Source organism: Drosophila melanogaster, chromosome 3L (genome assembly GCF_000001215.4).
Source record: "Drosophila melanogaster chromosome 3L".
Classification (NCBI taxonomy): Eukaryota; Metazoa; Arthropoda; class Insecta; order Diptera; family Drosophilidae; genus Drosophila; species Drosophila melanogaster.
The window spans coordinates 20,527,931-20,547,771 of NT_037436.4; the positions used below are offsets into that span (position 1 = coordinate 20,527,931).

A 19,841-nucleotide genomic window follows, 5' to 3' on the forward strand; every position below is an offset into this window, starting at 1 on the left:
TGGTAAACTTAAATAGGGACTCCCATTGTTAAACACATTTTAGCTTTTGTTTAGCTTTGGTTTCTTTTTCTTTATTTTTGTATGCTTTGGAATGAATGTAGTTGATGAGTTTTGGGTATAATAATTTAAAATTATATGAGTGCGAGCGTTTGATATGTAATCACTCTAATGCAACAATTCTGCGTGTGCAGTAATTATAATTTACAATCAAACTAATACTTTCCAATTATAATTAATAACGTATTCCTTAACTGCTTAACTCCTACTGCTAAACCTAATCGCTTTATTTATTGATTTGAGCATAGTTTAAAGATCAAATTGTATGCTTATCTCTGGACTGACGACAAAGTATAGTTTCTTTTCCTAAGTAGTACTATCATGCAGACTTCATCCACTGTTTTGGTATAATTTTTAAGATCAAAAATCAGTCTGCAGGAGGATGGAATTCACACAGAGAAAAAACGAACTGATAAACTGAGATGGCAACCTGGAACTATAATTTTCTCTCTGTGCAGGAATCACAACTTTTGCTCCGTCTTCGCTTTCTCCGTTTCATTCAGCTTTCGAACTGGATTTAATGGTATGGCATGGTATTTTTTGTTTTTCGAATATCTCTTCACGATGGCATAAAGGGATATAAACACTATAAGTATAACAAAGCCCATTATAACCACGCATTCCAAAGGCCAATCGGTTTGGATGCGCTCCTGGGGCACCTCTGCGTAGGGATACCTTATTTGCTGGATCTCCATACTGTTGAGATCCTTAATCTGACTGGTCGATTCGGGCGCCACGACCGCCGGTTGATTCGTGATGGGATTATCGGTCACCACGGATAAGAAGTTAGTTGCATTGACTAAGATCACGGTGGGCTCATCAGTTGCTTTCGGTGTTCTGCCATCAGGATTAAAATCCATTTTGGTGATACCATCATCTGTTGCAGTGGGAAGTTCCATTGAAGTGCTTGAAACTGTGGAAGTTGCTGTTGCTTCGAATGTGGTTGGATTTGTGGTAGTCTCCATTGCAGAATCAGAACTTGAGGTTTCTTGTTCTTCTGAGTCGGTTCTGAGATCCGGCGACTCGGAAGTGGCAAATTCTCCAAGTTGTTCATAACTCGAATCCGTACTTGTCCTCTCTGTGGAACTGGATAATTCACTTGTGTTCGGAGTCGGTGTGGCCAGTTCAGATGATGTAGATGAGCTATTGGGTGAACCGCTGGTGTCTGGAACGGAATCAGAAGTATCTGTTGGCACAGTGGAGCTCCACCCTGAACTGGAGGATTCGCTTTCGCCCAAAATTGGTGCTGAAGTGGTGTTTCTATACTTGTGATTACCATCGTCATAGATACTGTTACTCACACCCAGCTCGTCCGGACAAACCGGACAGCACTGTCCCTTGACCTCAACGGGATTGTTGCACCGATAATAATGATTGCACTGAACAGCATTGCGGGTGACATATCCACCTTCGCACATGCATGTAGTACAACCATTGTTTTCCATCCAAATATCGCCATTTCTGTGGTACTCATTGTTGTCAGACAGGCAAATGGGTTCGGGTTCTTCCATTGGACATATTTCCTTGCACTGAATGGCCAGCGGTTCGCAAGGATCGCACACAGTGCACTTGTTCTTATAGAATCTCCTTTTGGAACCATCGCAGACAGGTTCCTCATCGAGGCACTCGTAGCGAGGACAACAGCTACCGGGCAGTCCATTGCCCCGTTCCACCTCCACGATCACTTTGTAACAGATGGGAAAGTCATTCTCACACGGTGGACACGCAAGGGATTCGTCTATACTATCTGGGTCAATAATGGGCATAGCTGCAATCAATAAAAGATTAAGAATGATTAGTAAGCATCGAAAGCCACCATGTTCTTACCCAGAACGGAAATACGATACTCCAAGGAGATCGAAAAAAATGCCGTTCTGATTTGAATGCCCTTCAAGTTCAATATTTACATATCGATCGATCTTGAAAATCACATTCCAACAAGCAAACCAAATAGCTATGAATTATTCAATCAAGCTAGAGGTAAATTTATAAAAATGGCAATTTGATTAGGCACACTTATAGGAAACTTCTTCGAAAAAGCAGGAATCCAATCAAAACAAACGGAATGATATTTATTTTTGGTGGAATACAAAGTACGGGAGTGATACTCTCGTTTATCATTTATTTATTGTTATTGATTTTTGACATTTTATCATTGAATTATGTATAAAAGGGGGTAGAAGGCGCCGGAGCGATAAAAAACGGCAATGACAGAGAACAATAACAGTGTGAAGAAAAAAAAGTAGATATATAGTGCAAGTGCTTCACCAAACAAACCCGAAAGATTTGAAGCCCCCTCTTATTATATCGATATGGATCGGTCGTTTCATTGAACGAATATTGCCCCAATTGCGTGTATTATTAGTTTAGGTGGTGTGGTGGTAAAACTTGTTACACAAATGCGAGCCATCAAAGCAAGTCTGTTACAATCTCTTCCCGATCGTGATCGAAGGTTATCAATTATTTTCGATATTGACGTCACTGTCGCAGACTTTGTAGGTGAAGCGCATTTAATTGAACGTAATTTAAAATAGATATAAGTTGTTGCTTTCGTCGTTCTGGCTTTATTCTTCGGCTATCAGGTCGCAGCGATCTATATGACAGCCAGCAGACGGGGCAATTATTCATATGCTCGGTTCTGTGTGCGTGACAGTGCTCGTTTGTTTGAGAAGCGCATAGAAGGGCGCTGGCAACGCCAGGGAAGTGTGCGTGTTGGATCGATAAGAATCATCCAAATACCTTGAAACTGTTTACTTATCTAGATAGAAACTTATATTCACAGGAGACCAGAATGAAGACGGTCTACATTTTTTCTGCTCTTTAAATTAGCTATATTTTCCTCATATTAACTTTGCAAGACCCACAAAAATAACTCAACCTAAGCTAGTGAGGAAAAAATTCATTCTGAATCTGGATTCTAGTAAGAGTTGTATATACGTTTAAATGCTTAGCTAGTCAATAATAATTGGCCATGTGCAGGGAAGAACGCTTTGCTTTCTTCGTTTTGGGTATTTAATAATTTGTTGCTTTGCACGACGGGTTTATTGACCCCCACGGATAGTGGTAACTTTTTATCGTTCTTGGGTCAGCAAAAAATCGAATAAAAAAAACGAGACATGAGACGGTGGGGCAGTGGGTTGGGGAAGGTATCCAGGTTCCAAAGGTTACAAAATTCAATGCAAATTACCTAAGCACATATCCGCCTCATAAGTAAATGGGTCGGGGCTCATTAGCGGAGATCTCTGGCGACGACGATGATCATTACGGTTTCGGTTGCGATTATGAAGATTTTATAGGGGAGCACCAGCAGAAGTGCTACTGCCCACTTACGTCACCGGTCGGGCCACAGATACAGATACATAGAGGAACAGATACAGAAAGACACAGCGATGTGGAGATACGGATACTTTGAAGCTGCGAACGAGGCGATCCATATTTCTTTTTGATTGATCTACGGCCGAAGGCCGGCATGCAAAAATGCAATTCAGGCAGGGAAGCTGAGGAGCAGCTCACAAAAACCAGATACAGATACGGCAAAAATAAATTCCAGTGCAATTAGCAGTCGCTTATTTTTGCTTTTTGTTTTTCCTGACACGCTCGCTGACATGCAAAGTTACTTAAACCAAACAAAACGAACATTACACTACTCGTAGGAAACCAAAAAAATCAAGGGGAGGAGGTCGACGTTTACTTTTAACTACTATCTAAAATGCCGTCTTTTTCGAAAGGGGGGGTACGACAGAGCCCAAGATGTTGGCCGTTACAAGCGACAAAGACTTGGAAATAGTTGGAGATGGAGTAATTACAGACCTTTCAACCAAACAAACGAGAAACTATTTATTTTTGATATTTTCCGCTTATTTCTACCGTGCCCATTCACGTCAATCACCGTGAACATTGAAAAAGTGTCTCTTTGATAATTTGCTGATGGCGACTCTAATTCTCTGAGGGGAATTATAATATTTTCGTACATTTTATGACATTTTAAGCGAATTTTTGGTCATTAAGGCAGTCATAAAGCGGTAAGTTTAGTAACCCGTAAACCAGGAAGACAGCGGAATCGTTTGGCCAAGATTTACTAGCCATGAATCACAGTGATGAATGAGTCACGGAAAAGTGGTGATTAAATCTAGGATGAAGAACACTTCCAGAAAATTAATAAGATGAACCATCTTTTAAAGGCCAAGCACAGATACATTTTTTGAGATGGTTCTAAATAGCATCAGTTTTCAAAGTTTTCACAAACGGGTTTTTCTTTTAAACAATAAACAATCCAACGAACGCATTGAAATCATAAATCATAAACTGAATAATTACTGGAGAAGCCACTCAATCAAATGTAATTCATAGCAAAAAATGTGCCTCTATCATATTGAAAATCGGCCAAGCGTGTTTGATTTATTAAAAAATAAATTCCATTTAAATACAGCTTATTCCCGCGTTAATTAGTTTATTAACTTAACTGTAGTTGTAGCACTGCCACTGACTATTGTGATCGTAAACAAAAGAGCTTTCAAAATTAAAATAAACTATGACAGATGTGATTTAATCGCACACGAATTAAACCGAAAAATGTGACATCAGACCTGCGTTAATCAGTAGTACTACTATTATGTATTACTTCTTCTATTCGGTTTTTGAAAATTCCTTCATTCTGACAGAACGAAAAGCAATCAATCTTTTTTGCGAACCCGTCTCACACGTCCTAAGTAAGCGTAATTTATGCGATTTCATTTAATCGCCAGCATGTAGAGCAAATAATCGTTCGTCACTCCAGATTTGCCCGCTTTCCGCATAGCAGCCAATTAGGAGAGTTCACTTCACTTCACGGTTAGCATTAGCCATTATCCACTGTCATTAGCCATTAACTTGGCTTCCTTCTGCTTCTACCATTAGATACATGCCGCCCAAGGTTTGTAAGGTGGCCAACTAATGTGTTAGTTAGTTAGTTAGTAATCGCGTAAACAAAACATTTTCGTACGCTCGACGCTTTCTATTTTTTGACTAACATATTCTGCGTTTTGGTCCCGTTTAAGCCGGCGGCGACAGGCGTAGCAAGCCTTATCTTAATTATAGATCAATTATGCTAGTGGCTCGGTCTGCCCACCGAACGCCAGCCAAATGTACATACATATATTGTATATATTCAGCCGCACATGATTAATTATAAGTGCAAACTGAAGTCGGCCATATGGGAAAGCTGAAAGCCAAATGCCAAATGGAGCTCCAAATTAACTAATTCGCTTTCGTTCGTTTGGACCTTTTTGTATGACAAGTACCACTGTTTATCGAATCCAAAGCAGCTGGAATGCATTTTAATAAATTTATAATAAATAACAAAAATGAACAAGCAGAGCGATATAGCCCCGACATCACACTTTCGTTTCATATGCAAAATGGAAACAAACGATGGGGCTATGGATGTCCCGCGGTGATTATTTCGCATTATTTTGTACAAATTGCACAATTACAATTAAATTATACGGACTGGCGTAAAATGGCTGATTAATGTCAGTAAACCACACCCACCCCTCGACATTCGAAGCCCCCCTTTGGACCCACAAAAAACCAATAATGCTAAATGAGAGCGAACGAACAGAACGAACAGATGTGCGCCGATATTCAATTTATATGTTTCCTATACAAAATAATAACAATAATTATTCTTAATAATTACTGCACTGGGGCCGCAATGTGTGCCTTTCGATGGCCATCGTTAGTATGATGACCGACGCCTTTCTGAGGGGATTACTAATATTATGCTGTCTGGTTGTGCCGATTCTATGGCAGCCATCGCTGGCAACCGTACGTACAGATGTGATTTATAATATATATAAAACCGGAATTCATATATATTAACGAAGACAAACGGCTCATAAAATAAGTTTTAGTAATATTTAACAAATGCAGAAGCGTAGGCAACTCGGTTTTGTATTTTAAAATCCAAATGAATGTGTAGAAATCATGTAAAAATAGAATCTTACAAATGTTTAGGCCATTAAATAGGAATGCACACTCAAAGATATATCCATTTTTTAAGCATGCATAAATAATTTTCCATTCAAACAATCTACGTAAATGGCAAAGTATGTAGACAAACAGAAATGCACTTTCCGTTTTTCCTGGCCAAAAGTAGCCGGCGTGACTAAGTCTCTAGGTTTATGGATTCCACATATGATGCGCATTTGTTTAATGGCTCCTCACTTGTAGCGCGATTTCGATATACGTTGGCGGGACATCAACTGCTCGGTCATTGACCCCACTACGGCGGAAATCTTTAAGTGCGACATTGTGGAAATGCCAAAGAAGCAGGGCAATTTTTTGAACACCTTCCTCCTGCTGCGCCGATCCGTCACGAAAATGTGGGTGGAGCTTAGCGTGGGACAGATCGCCAACCGAAAGGATCGTCCTGTTCAGCAACTCTTTAAGATTCGAGTGGATGGCTGCCACCTGATTGAGTTTCGCAGCAAAAGCCGAATCCTGAATGCCGTGCTCCACAAACTCTTGCAATCGGGAAACTATCCAGATGCCTGTCCTCTCCTGGCGGTAAGTGGAAAAAATGGTTTTGCTTCATGCGCAATTGGCAAACCAAGACAGGTTGCAATGCCGAATGCAGGAAAGTCGTAAATCTCATTTACATTTCGCAATGGATTCGGTCGAACCTATGTATATGTATAAATATATTTACTTTTTAAGAAATATTATTACCCAAAAGGAGAGGCAATAGTAGATCGCTAAAAATAGATTTCTGCGCAATGCATTTTTGTTAAGCCATAAAATTTCAGGAGATGATAAGAACCACACTTAGCAAAGTATCATTTCCAATATTATTCCCAATATTTCTGTTTGTAGCCATTAGTAACTTAAACACCTGATTAAACAAACACCAAGCGTTTGCTGACCTACTCAAAGTCAAAATCTGATGATAATCTCCCATAATCTTCATCTTTACGAGCCGAGCGCAAATAGAGCAACAAATTAGTCAAATGTTCTTGCAAATAAACATAGCTATCTATACGGCTGTTCATTAAAAAACGGAATGTAAACAAAATTAAATAAACAAATTCAGTGCGCATTAGACAAGAAAACCAGAGCGGTTTCGCCGAATGAAATCCAAATCGATAGTGCCCAATATCATTTTCATTCGCTAACCAGCAGGTTGTTATCCATATCTTATGTTAATCCGCAGAATGTCAACTATACGTCCACGCGATTTGCACTCAATCCGGATCATTTTCCGGCCTACATGCCGGACATGAAGTTCAACACGAAATTGGTCTTTCAGCTGAGCAGGAATATGGGTCTGATCAGGGCCAGTGTGGATGCCGAGGTGATGAGACGATCGTAAGAAGAAAATATTTCAATAAAGCACGAAAGAATAACCTATGTATGTGTGTATAAGGAAAATCATACAAACCGGCGGCAAATACCTATACTCGTATTTGTGCGTTTCCATGACTAACTCGAATGACTAATAGCTTCGGCATGGGATTTATTCGCCGGCACACATTCAGATTAGACTCCTATCTGGGCCACTTGATTTTGGTTTAAAGGTGGAAAAGTTATGACTTGTGGATAATAAATGAATATCTATTTTTGCCATTGAACCCGGCCGATTTCACTGTCATGACTTTTAGGTTTTGGATTTGATTGTGATCCAGTTTTCTGCGAAATCCCATGATTCATGGTCGAGGAATGTGGCATCAGGCTGGCTGACTGATTTCTGCACTTCACTGTTAATTAAAAACAAATACCATAGCTTCATCCATAATTTACGAGCTTTGGTTGGTATAGAAAATCAAATCAAATTAAATATATATGTTTATCCAGGGGATTCACTGATTTCTGCACTCTATTTATATCCCTTAGTCGTAGAGTAAAATGGTAAACTAGATTCCTTGAAAAGTATGTAAAAGGTAGGAGGATGAGTTTCCAACTTATAAATTATATACATATATATTCTTGATTAGGATCAATAGCCGAGTCCATCTGACCATGTCCATCTGTCCGTTGGTCTGTCCGTTTGACTGTCCGTCCGTATGAACGTCGAGATCTTACTAACTATATAAGCCAGAATCTTCCTCACACTTGCAGCTGAGTAACGGGTATCTGATAGTCGGCAACTCGACCGTAGTATTCTCCCTTATTTTTTATTTGGTTGGGCTACTATCAAAATTCTCGAAAAGCTCTTAGTTGTAGCCAAAATCCGATAATCGAAAACTATCAATTAATTGGTTTTAATTGGTTTTAACTGGCTCTGTGATTTCTGCACCTCGTTAAAAACATTAAATGTTCAAAGCAGACAGCATGATGTGTATTAAAATGAGATTTAATATTACATAATTTAATTACTTTTTAATGATCACCTTGCTCGTGGGAAACGTAATGTGTTAGGAATTTCATGCCAAATTTCCCAACGCTTGGCCAGTAGATTAAAGTGTATCCAAATGGCCAACTCGTTTCTATATTATAAACCCACTCGGTTGTTGATAATGCGAGTGCAGAAAAATAATAGATTAAGAAAGCTCAGGCCCCTTTTCAAGTGCTGGCCAATCAAATTAAGAAATGACGTGAGTCTGGCCCACAAAAGATATTTAGCAAGGCGTAAATAGAACAGCGTCTATCAAGATGCAAAAAAAAAAAAAAAACAAAAACAAAACAAAGCCTAAAAATATAAACATTCGCCTTTCACTAGATCAGTCTGCAATGTCATGATCACAGACTCTTTCGCTCATCTGAAATTCCTCAGCACACCGCAAAAAGCAAAAAGTCGAGTGAGCAAGGTTTATTCATCATTTATGGCCTCCAAATTGGTCATCAATATTTTCGCCATGCCAAAGAAAGGAAAAGGCCAGGAGGAAACCCTATGTCAAGGCCAGCCATTAACCAAAAGGAACGGTGTTTCCGCCCACCCATTTCCCTTTTCCCATTTTCATTTCCATTTTCATTCGCATTTGCATTTGCCATAACAGAAAAAAGTCTGGAATGGCGAGCGTTTGGTGACATAACCCAAACCAGTACAGACGGGAATTTCTAGGCCAAAATATGCCAGCCACCCCTAGTAACTGGTTGAGGGGCATAAAAATATAGCTCTAAATGGCTCACTTAGTGGGTTAGTCAGCCAGCCGCTTTCTCAGTGTTTAGCCGGAAGCAAATGCACTCAGAAATATTTCAATTCTAGAACAAACAAAAATATAATATATGTGAAGTGCAAGTTATATTATTTAACTAGGGTAACAGATGAGCTTTTATTTACTTAACGTGTTACTGAAGCTAGTGATTCTGATTTTTAGTTGAAGCAATAACTTAATTTTCTCCAAAGTGCACTTCCACTTTTGTGTCCAAATTTCTTGCACGAAAGGCGGATTACAATTTCATCAGGTAATGGAATAGTATTGCAGGGGGTGGCCGGCCTAAGAAAGCCATATACAATGTATGTACTCCTTTATCGACTTAAACTCGCCTTCGTTCTGACTGCTCTAAGTTCACTTATCGTATTCATCTAGATGGAATTCGCTGGGCAAACACGGCAACAACAACTGCCAGTTGGACTCCCTGACTGTGTGTGAGTTTGGAAACTATGTACTACATACGTAACAAACACGCTGTAGAACAGACTATCTGTCGTTTGTCACCCGTTCGTGGCAATTTGATAAGGAGCCGCCTCAGATTAAGATGGAATTCCATAAGAAAAGTGCGCGTTGCCACTACTGGACTACAAAAAAAAAAAATCTAAAAAAATCAAGACTCCACTACACTCTGCTCCACTCCAAACTCAAGGTTAAGTTCATTAGATTTCAGCAGATTAACACATGTTCCCACCGCGATATCTATAAATATTTGCACTTGTGGAGCGAGGAAATATTTTATATCGGCTTTTGGAGTGGGTACAAGTGGAAAGTGCTCCCAAGCTATTTTCAGCATTAATCACAAAGTCAATAGCGGCTTTACTTTCAGAAATAAAATAATGTACCCGTGCGCGATAGTGCTATCTGCCATGCGTACGAGTATTTGCAGATTTCTATTTGCAAATATGCCTTAAAGTAATCAATTTGCACGCGTAAACATTGATTTCCAGAAGATTGTGTGATTTTTTGAAGCAATTTCTATGTGACAATGTGTTGAAAAGCGTACTTAAAAACAAACTAACTTTCCTTGGGAATTCCCGAAAAATATTCTTAAAATTTTAAACAATTCCCAAATAAATAAGATTCTTTCTTGGATTTCCTTGTAAAAACTTTCGTGACGCACTATAGGAAATATTTAGTAATAGTTTAGGCAATAACCTTCGATATCCACTATCAAGGTCATTTCGGTTCATAGAAAAACATACGCTAGTGAAAGCCAAACAATAGCGAATCAAATAAAAATAAACAATATTTTGAGAAATGCGCCAAAAAAAAAATACGAAATACGAAATACAAATGTAAGCTGAAGCGCAAAGAAATACAACCGAAAATACAAACAAACTTAGATAATACGCGGCCCATTTGAATTATCAATGAAATTCGGAAATAAAGCCAAAACAAAAACAGAACAAAAGCAGAAACCAGAAAATTCAACATGTGTTTTTTTTTGCGAGGAAAAAACGAAGCAAGCCCCAAAATGAAGAAGAAGAAGGGGAGATTCGCTTATGGCATATGGCCAAATCTGACGCTATAGATATATAGATACAGATATATATAGTTTTCGACGCGTCATGAGCAGGATCGAAGCGATATATATAGAATCATGAGGCTGCTGCCGTGACGTAGGCATTCCACCGCTGTTTTTTCTTTAATGGAAACTATCTCAATCTCAATAGGGTCAAAGTAAACACAAAAGATACAAAAACGGAAAAACAATATTCGAATTATCCGAGGGCAGTGATTCACATCATTGATGAACTAATTTCGGCACTATTTACTCACCACACGATTGTAGAATCCTCAGGAGGAGGCAAATTGTGATTAACTTTTCCATTTCTTACGTTCAAAGTCCAAAGGCTGATTAAATATATATATAAACGCGTATATATATCTTTGATTAACTGTGATAATTGTAAATACGTGTTTCTGCTCTTTTTTTAGTTGCGCTGCACTAAATATCTGAAAGGAAAGAGGTTAAAAAATCGAAAGTTAGTTAGTTCGATGCACGTAAAGTAAACTGCATAATATTTAGACTCGGATTCCCCTTTTATTTGTCTTAAAATGCGTTCTCATCTTATATATGTATCTAATCTTATTTGCATAACCCATACCTTCGCAATTTATATTTTACCTAAGTCTGAAATTGCATCATTTCTACCTCAACCACTTGCAGCGTAACCCATCGCACTTTGTTCCTGAAATGCACTTTTATCTAATCTTCCGTTTTTCTGTCTCCTGTCTGAGATTTGAAGGCTCTTACCACTCTTACCACGCAGTTGTAACCAAGTTGCCAAGTACACTCTGATTACCGCTCAAACACGCTACCTGCTTTGTTTTCTTCGATTCGCACGATAAGTGTGTTATAACATATGCCATATGATTGCCTGATAACTCTTCGTTTTGATACCACACACACATACTGTACGTACTAAAAGTCGCACACAGTTTGGGCCAAAAGTATATTGCTGAATGGGCGCTTATGGGGTTTTCCTGTATTTCAGCGTTTCAGCATTTTCCAATGGCTGGGAAACGTATACGTTTCCGATCAAGTTTTTACTATGTTGCAGTTTGGCCATTTATTTGCAGCTTATTACTTTTATCGAAGTTTATCGACAATACAAGATGCATCACAGATATTTATAGACTATTTATGTTTTTGCAAGCCAGTGAAGTGGTGGCCAAAACAAAATGTCCGCCGACACGTGCATATCTGAAAGTGCATTTGACCGATTCGCCCTCAAATGTTATTGGACAAAGAGCTAAAGCGGAGCCCGCGGTTTACTCGGCTTTTAAAAAGGAAGCAGCGAATGAAATTCCATCTTTAGCATTTGCAGCACATATTTTTCACAGTGACCATTAAAAATAATGCCAAAAGTAGAAACCAAACCAAATGATCGAGATAGCGAGAAACATAACAAAATAGGCATAAAGCCAGGTGAAACACTTAGCGCCGAAATTAGGTCGCTTGGCCTACGCATATTACGAGTATGAATATATTTTGGACTCGATTGGCATTACCTTTACTTTACTTGTCGAGAGTCTAACTGATCCAAAAATAAAACTTCATTGTACTATTTGTTTTCAATTGACCGCCTGTCTGTCCATTTGGTCTCTTGTTTTTTAGTTGTTTCTTAGTTGTTTTTATTTTTGATTTAGCCCCGATGCTGGTCTTTTTCGCAGTGCTGCGTATTTGTGTTTTGTTTGAGACGCCGCTTTTAAGGTGATAAATATGTGAGGTTTCGGGATTTTTCACTAGAGCACAGCACACAACCGATTACAGTGGAGGTTTCCAGCAAACTAAGGAGTTGTTTGCCAATTGAACATTTTTATTTACGTTTCTCGCTCTCTTTTTGCCTTTCGCTCTCTTTTTTCGGCACTCAGCGCGATTTTCTCTTTGCCATTCTCCGATCTTGCTTGTTTTTACTTGTGTACGGTTGGGCAAATAAATCTGGCTAAATGCGTAATTACAATGGGCGAAGCGTTTACTTTATTTAATCAGACTGATCTATATTTTCGTATACGTACTAATTTTACTTGTTAATGGAATATAAGCATAGTTACTTATATTTATATTGCCTATGCCTCCTACATTCATTCACTTGCTCCAATACATATTAAACATTGCTTTATTATTCGGTTATGTTTAAAAAGCTAAATAATATCATCAAATTTGTTGTAGAAAAACAATTTATTTTATTTGCACTCAGAATTTTGAATCCTTGTACCACTGTTCGTATGCTTAATAAAGGTAAAATTGTTTGTTTATAGTGCGTATACGCGATAATGCTTATACGTTCGTTGTGACCTATCGATTATTTCGTGCGATGTTATATCGATTAACGACTTATAGCTGTAAAATGCTGATAAGCTGCACTGTTAATTAACAGAGCTGCTAAGCAACCGGATTGAAAAAATTACTTAATTTTGTTTCTGGCATTTTCGTTAAAAATCAATTAGACATTTGAGTGGTAGCTAGGAAGGGTGCGCGGCTACTGCTACGCTACTTCTCGCACAAGAATGGCAGGCTTACCAAGTATCAAGTACCTTACATAGCATTTTAAATGGCGATCTGCCGTTGGGCTGCCGTATAGCTTAAATCACTTCTAGTTTGAAAGAAAAAAGCCCGCCAAGTTCAAATGCCACTTAAATTTCAAAAAGTTCGTCATCATATGCTGTTTACGAAGCGATGGTTGCGCACATTGATGTGATAGTCGTGCGGTTTATCATATGAGTACACTGAGTACACTTCGATACAACTTGCGTTTGCGCAGTGACCCGTCTCCAGTATAAGCACCACTTAATAGTATTTTAAAGCTGTTCCGGTAGGTTTTGTAAACCATTTGCGTTGTAAACGAAACAAAACCTAACAAAATAAAGTATCTAGGTTTTATATAGTTAGTTTGTAAAGTTAGTCTGTTTAACTGGCTTAAGTTTAAAGATTGCCAAACTTAATTGAGCCTACAATATTGATTAAGAAACAAATTTTTTAAAATTTTGAAAATATTTGCATTATTTTGTCCCTTTTTAAATACATAACTGTGATTTTTCTCTTCGTTTATTTAACATAATGTGAAATGCTGATAAGCTGTTACTAAACACAGTAACCAGAAGAGGGAAATCACCTTTTTTGTCTGATCTGGCAACTCTGAGCATGGCACTAAATATATGCAGCACGCTTTTGGGATAAATTGATAAAATGGTTTTCGAAGAAAAATGTGGACAAAACTTTTGCTTTGATATAAAAAAGGAATTTAGTTTTCATTACGGCCAGACAAAAGTGCCCGTTTTACAAATCGAAAAATTCTTACAAATTCGAAAACCGTAGCATGACCGAATAATAATAATAAATTGCTAGATGAGAAAAAAGTTAAAGTGTAAATAATTCAAATTCCTGCTAGGATGTAAATATTATGTTTTGCATATATAGTACAAGCTGTACTTTAACCTTTAAACCGAAAGCTATAATTAATCCAATATCTGCAAAAATATTAACTTTTACAATATTTGTTTGTATAAAATATAAAAAAATAATTCAGAAAGTTAGTTGGATCTAAAGTTTCTTTTGAGACTTATATACGTATAAATTCGAATTTATTTTAATTTTGCCCGACGAACATACGCATCCTTAAACATTTGTGGCGCCGTTGAAGTAGACATTTTCCCGCTGAAGTTGCTGCTGCCACTGGAGTTGCTGCTGCATGTTTTCTGTTCCCGATGTTGCTGCTGTCATTGGTGCACTCACAACTGGCATTGGTAATTAGCACGCGCGCTGCTAATTAACACTTTCTGGAGGAGCGGACTCCACTCCACTCCACTCCACTGCAACCCATTCGTGTGTGTCTGTGCTCAGGGGCCGCTGCAATTCCCCGTCGACTGCAAATTGCACGCGTGGCGGCTGCAACGCCGCTCCAACTTGCAACACTCAGAATAAATACAACTGTTTGTTGCGAGAAAATAATGGCGAGGTAACGAGCTGTGACATGAATAGGAGTATATAAATGAAATAAAATATTCTAGCAATCTGATGAACTAATTTAGCAATTCGTCTCAACTTTAAGCTTTTTGAAACAAATTTAAAGAAGTGTAATTTACATAATTTAAATTGAAATATCCTTCAAAAATGCAATCTTTACGGCATCTTTGATAATCTGGAATAAAATTGAACTATTCTGTCGCTATTATTTATTAATATATTAAAGTGTGATTGTGGGGGTCAGGAGGTTGGATTTTTGTCGGCGATTGCCTACTTTATAGGACATTTTTTGTGGCGAGTGCAACGCCACAACTGAAAGATTGCTCCTGGGTTTGGCTCAAAGCGAAAATGCCGCCGCACTCTTTTCGCTCGCCGGCTAAAATGTAGGCCCAAATATGGTCAAGCTGTGTTTTTTTTTTTTTTTTTTTTTTGGGTTAGCGGCTCCTAGGTGGTGCCTCTTTTTGGTCCTGACGCTCACACATCCGCTCCCCGTCCGAAAAAGCGTGAAATTTTAATTGTGTCTTTCGGGGCGTTGTCGTCTTGGTCGATCGGCCGCCGCCGCCTCGACCCGAAATAAAGATCTCTCGCGGCGCACACAGCTCATCCCGGGGAGATTCCTCCTGCCAGCCCAGCACCAAAAGTTGTTCATGCCAAAAAGGTGCAAAAGGCCAAATAGTATTCTGTTGTTTATGTTGTTACATGCCTCGTTGGCTGTGTCTTTTTAGCTCAGCAAAAATGTCCGCAGGAATTCGGCAAAGCCACACAGTTGAAGTTGAGCTTTTGCGGCTGTGTAAATGCACCAAAAGAAATGTTCACAGGTGTGAACGAATCAAATTAATAAACTAAATCAGTCTAGTATCTAACGAATATTATAATAGTTAAATATATACAATAGAGCTTGCTTGGCAATTTGGACATTTTAAATATTATAGCTTATTTGAATATATAATATATATATATGGAATATATATATGGAATTATGGTTGCATTTTTCGCAGAGTGCAGTTTCGCTTAGCCAGTGCCCACTGCGGCTGCACCTGATGTCATCCGCAGCGCCTAAAGCCGCCGATCATCGAAAGCGGCTCTAGGGTTATTCCACTGGCTTTTTGGCCACAGATGCATCCGACGCGCTGTTGCTGTTGCTGTTAATAGTGGCTGCGGGCCAAATCAATTCCAGGCCCAACATGTTGGTCTGTCCGCCGCGGCGGACTGTCGTTATTGGTCCGATGGACAACTTTGCCCTCTTGGCCGTTTCATGGGTTGACAATAGAAGTGAGCCGGGCTGGCTCCGTGGCATGCATAATAATTATAATCCATTTAATTTGCGCACATAGACAGACAGACAAACGGGCAGACTCCTCTGCTGGCAATTCCATCGATCATTTGGGGTCACGTGTGTGCGCTGACCTCTTATTTTCCCAGTTGCCAATCTTCAGTTTTTAGTTTTACTATTTGCTGGCATTGTACGTCAGTCAGTGGAGAGCCGAAATGCCAAATATCTAATACGCTTCCACCGAAATGATCAAATTCATGGAATTTCACGTAAAGCCGCGGACCCAGTTGCATTTCCCCATCGAACACCACCCTCCCTCCGCCATCACCTTCCATTTTCCCCACCTTGCGTAAAGGCAAACAAAACGACGCGACAGGTGAATCGGCCGCCCGTCGACTCGCCCCATACGGGGATATTCGACAGACGGTCGGTCAAGCGGATTCGCATACTCCAAACTCGGTGCAACTCTGCTGGGCTGGAGTGCGGATCGCGGATGGCGGAGCTGGACGGGATCGGGATCGGGAGTGGTCAATGGTCGAGCACCATGGTTGCTGGATGGCCAAATGGTCGGTGGGCACATCTTTTTCGGTGTTCACATGTGCCAAATGATGTCGATGGCGGCGGGCGGGGCAAATCGAATTTACAGTGGGTCATTGTGTGGTAAAAAACTTATTTGTTTAATTTTTAAAATAATAATGGCAAAGAATATTACTCTTAATGGTTTCAGATTATAGTAATCAAAAATTTGAATAGATTATTTTAAAAAGTCTAATATTGGCATTGTTGGCATTTCTGAATTTTATAACATTTAAGTTATTAAATCTTATACAAATTATATAGTTTTTTTTTTTTGGTTAAGTTCGTATATGAAAGATATATTTAACAAATATCTACTTTTTGGAAGTCTCAAAGTAAATGAGTTAAATAAGAAGCATTAAAGAACCATTTCATTGATTCATATTTTAGCTTACATTAAAAGGTATAGTAGTAGTCTGTTCATTTGCATAGTGATTTTATAGGGTTTATCTCGCTTTGGTTTCACTGTATCTGTATTTTTGTTGTCGGCCTGCGTGTGTGTGGCTGTGTTTGTTGTGGCCACCCGCCCGCAGCTCCTGCCCGCTTCACCCCCTCTGCTTTTATTTATTTATTTTGTTTATTTTACTTTTTTTTTTGGTCCCTGGCTCGAGGTGGGGGATCTCCGGGTGACGCCCGGACTGCTGCTTTGGCTGTCGGACCGACTGCTGCATCATCTAACGCAGCAGCGGCAGCTGCCAAGATCGATCGTCCTCCTCCCGATCCCTGCTGCAGCTGCTCCTCCCCTGATCACCATGATCCCCTGATCCTCTCCAGCTCTCCTGTACTGGGCCTTCCTCTTTTTTTGAGTTTTTCCGTTTTTCAGTTCGTCTATATGGGCGCGTTGTCGTTTCGATCGATCGTCGATGGCTCGAGTCTTCAGTCTCTCTGAAAGACTGGCTGGAAAACAATAATAAAAAACTAAAAAAAAAAAAAACAGAAAAAACGGACAAAAAATCGGAAAAAGTCTGGGCTGTGACCGACCATTACCTGGCTTTGGTCAATTGATGACCAGCTCGATTAGTTGTTGTTGCTGGCTTGGTTGCAGCCTTTTAGTCTTTACACCTTCTTTTATTATTTTCTTACTTTTTTCCACTCGCCTGCCTGATGGTGTTGTTGTTTCTATGTATTTAAATTGGCAACATAAATTTTATTCGCAATATTTGCTTTAATGAAGTTTTTTCTGCCGTTGAATTTCTTTCATTTCGCTTTGCAGCAATTGCGCATTATAAAATTGTAAATTGGTGAAAATTGTGCACAATTTGTTCGTAGTACGTTTGTGTAATGGTGGAAAGAGAGGGTGTTTTACAGTCGGTCGGTGCATATTGCTACATATGCATATAAAATTGTAACTTTCCACTTGATACTTTATGCATCTAATATAACATACAAAAATATAAAAAACTTAAGACAAAATTTAAAATGCAGAATGGTTTTTAAATAATGCCTAGTCTTCCCTTCACAAACATTCGTGCATTTTTCAGCCTTCACTTTAGTTTTTCTTTAATTTAAATAGCAGCCTGGAAATTGATTTTACCCATTTGGTGGGGTTAAGTAAGTCGCGGAAAGAGACGGACTGATTTGTGAGATGGGGAGCGAAAGAGAAGGACTGACTCGAATAGAAAGAGATGAGCAGTCGCCATTTGTGGGCACCACCCATCAGCTATGAAATTTCATCACGTAAGACTAATTAACAGCAAAATAACCTGGCGCACTTGTTTGTGGAACTCTCCATCTCCATATCTCGAACCGACAGCACCTCCCCATCCGCATCCCCATCCCCTTACCACTCCCCCTACACATCCCTTGGCCCACACATCTACCACTATATTTTAGCCTGGCTAACCGCAGTCATAATTAACTTGCTGCCGCCTGCAAACTTTAGTGGTAGTTGCCTTTGCGATTATTTATTTTTTTTTTAGCATCGCTCGACCTCTGTTGTTGGTGAAAAATTTAATTTTCAATAAATCACCTCGAAAGAAGCTGATCTAGTAGAAGCAGCGGTGGGTCTGTTCTCTATATACCCGATATATATACACACATGTGGAAAGCAGGTGGGGGGGGGGGGTGGGATGGTGGCCGAAGGAGCTATTAGCACACCTCCTTTAGCTTATCTAACGATTTGTGATATATATGGTTTTTTCTATGGCAGGAAACTTTGTTTTATCAGTTGACTACAGTCCTCATAGATGGAATCTTCTTAAAAACTAACTAAACATCAAGTTGGTCGATCATTTAGTGAATGCATCCTACCTTAAATTATAAGGAATTTCTATGTTGAGACATACCACCATATGTATGTGTGCGCATATGAAACTTCTTTTTTAAATCTTCTTAAAAATGCCTGCAACAATTTAAGGCCCCAAAGCATTTAAGTGTTACATGGGAGTGGATGTTACTACATATTTCAATGGATCCAGCAAATACCAACATTTTATGGGCACTATCATAAAGAATGTAAATGAAAAGCAAACCACTGCCAAATTGCACTTACGGTTTTCGTGTAATTTCCCACATTCAAAGAGCGATTCCAATGCGAATCTAGGCAAGGGTTTCAAGTTCCATCGGCGTTTTTCCTTCAGCTGACCAAATTGTTTTCTCCTCTGATGGTTTTGTTTGGGCATTTTAAAGCTATTTTCCTTTTTTTTTTTTTGGTTGACGTGCTTTGGCTTTGTCTTGTAAACTTTTATTGGCCCACAGATAGCTGGGGGTTTTTTAAGGGGGAGTGGGGGCTTGGGGGGTTTTTGCAGCGCCCATTGCGCAATGTACGTCGTTGGCACAGTGGGGCATCGACGCGTTTTATTGGCGCGGCAATTAATTGCTACATTTTCCAAAGGAAAATTATGAACTAACATCAATTAGGATGCGGTGAAGTCCGCTGGCGAATCTCTGGGATCTCTGGTAGTATCTTCTGCTCGCCAGGAAGAAAACAAAACGAAGAGCGCTTAATGATTCAGACTTTTTAATAGGCTATAAAATCTGAAAATCGGCATAGGCGCATCGTATCGCTGCCCGAACATATTTCACATGTTTTTATTATTTTGGGCCGAAGATCTGCTTTTTTGTCCTCGACCAGCCTTGTTTTATTGCCATTTCTGAGTTTTTTTCTCTTTTTTTTTGTTCCTTTGGCTATGCGTGTCATTTGCTGTTTAGTCCAAGCCTGTCCCATGCGGTTTTATTTGTAAGTTGAGACATTTATAATTGACACATGTCAACAGTTTGGGCGGGGGGCATTTGCATTGATTGAGACCCAAACAATGAGGCAAATCGGGTTATGCATGCAACTTTGTGTCATCTGTGTCATAAGCCGAAATGGTTATCGATCCCATATTGAATT

At 39.3% G+C, this 19,841-nt stretch overlaps 2 protein-coding genes across 3 annotated transcripts, besides 1 other annotated feature; one reads left to right on the plus strand and one right to left on the minus strand.

Annotated features, from left to right (window-relative positions):
- Nucleotides 1-41: 41 nt before the first annotated feature.
- Nucleotides 42-12,487, minus strand: Rcd2 (Reduction in Cnn dots 2). The gene is made up of 3 exons (NM_140987.3): nucleotides 12,204-12,487; nucleotides 10,968-11,144; nucleotides 42-1,825 (listed from the first exon to the last, which is right to left on the minus strand). The coding sequence occupies exons 2-3, from the start codon at nucleotides 11,017-11,019 to the stop codon at nucleotides 519-521; spliced, it is 1,359 nt and encodes a 452-aa protein (NP_649244.3). The 5' UTR covers nucleotides 11,020-11,144; nucleotides 12,204-12,487; the 3' UTR covers nucleotides 42-518.
- Nucleotides 5,779-7,405, plus strand: CG13250 (uncharacterized protein; the record flags this gene model as incomplete). 2 transcript variants are annotated; one of them, NM_140988.1, is made up of 3 exons in its annotated part: nucleotides 5,779-5,862; nucleotides 6,268-6,603; nucleotides 7,247-7,405. In NM_140988.1, the coding sequence occupies 3 exons, from the start codon at nucleotides 5,779-5,781 to the stop codon at nucleotides 7,403-7,405; spliced, it is 579 nt and encodes a 192-aa protein (NP_649245.1). The 2 variants fall into 2 exon arrangements, with proteins under 2 accessions (NP_649245.1, NP_001262119.1); NM_001275190.1 differs by lacking the exon at nucleotides 5,779-5,862.
- Nucleotides 7,946-8,202: a mobile genetic element.
- Nucleotides 12,488-19,841: the final 7,354 nt, after the last annotated feature.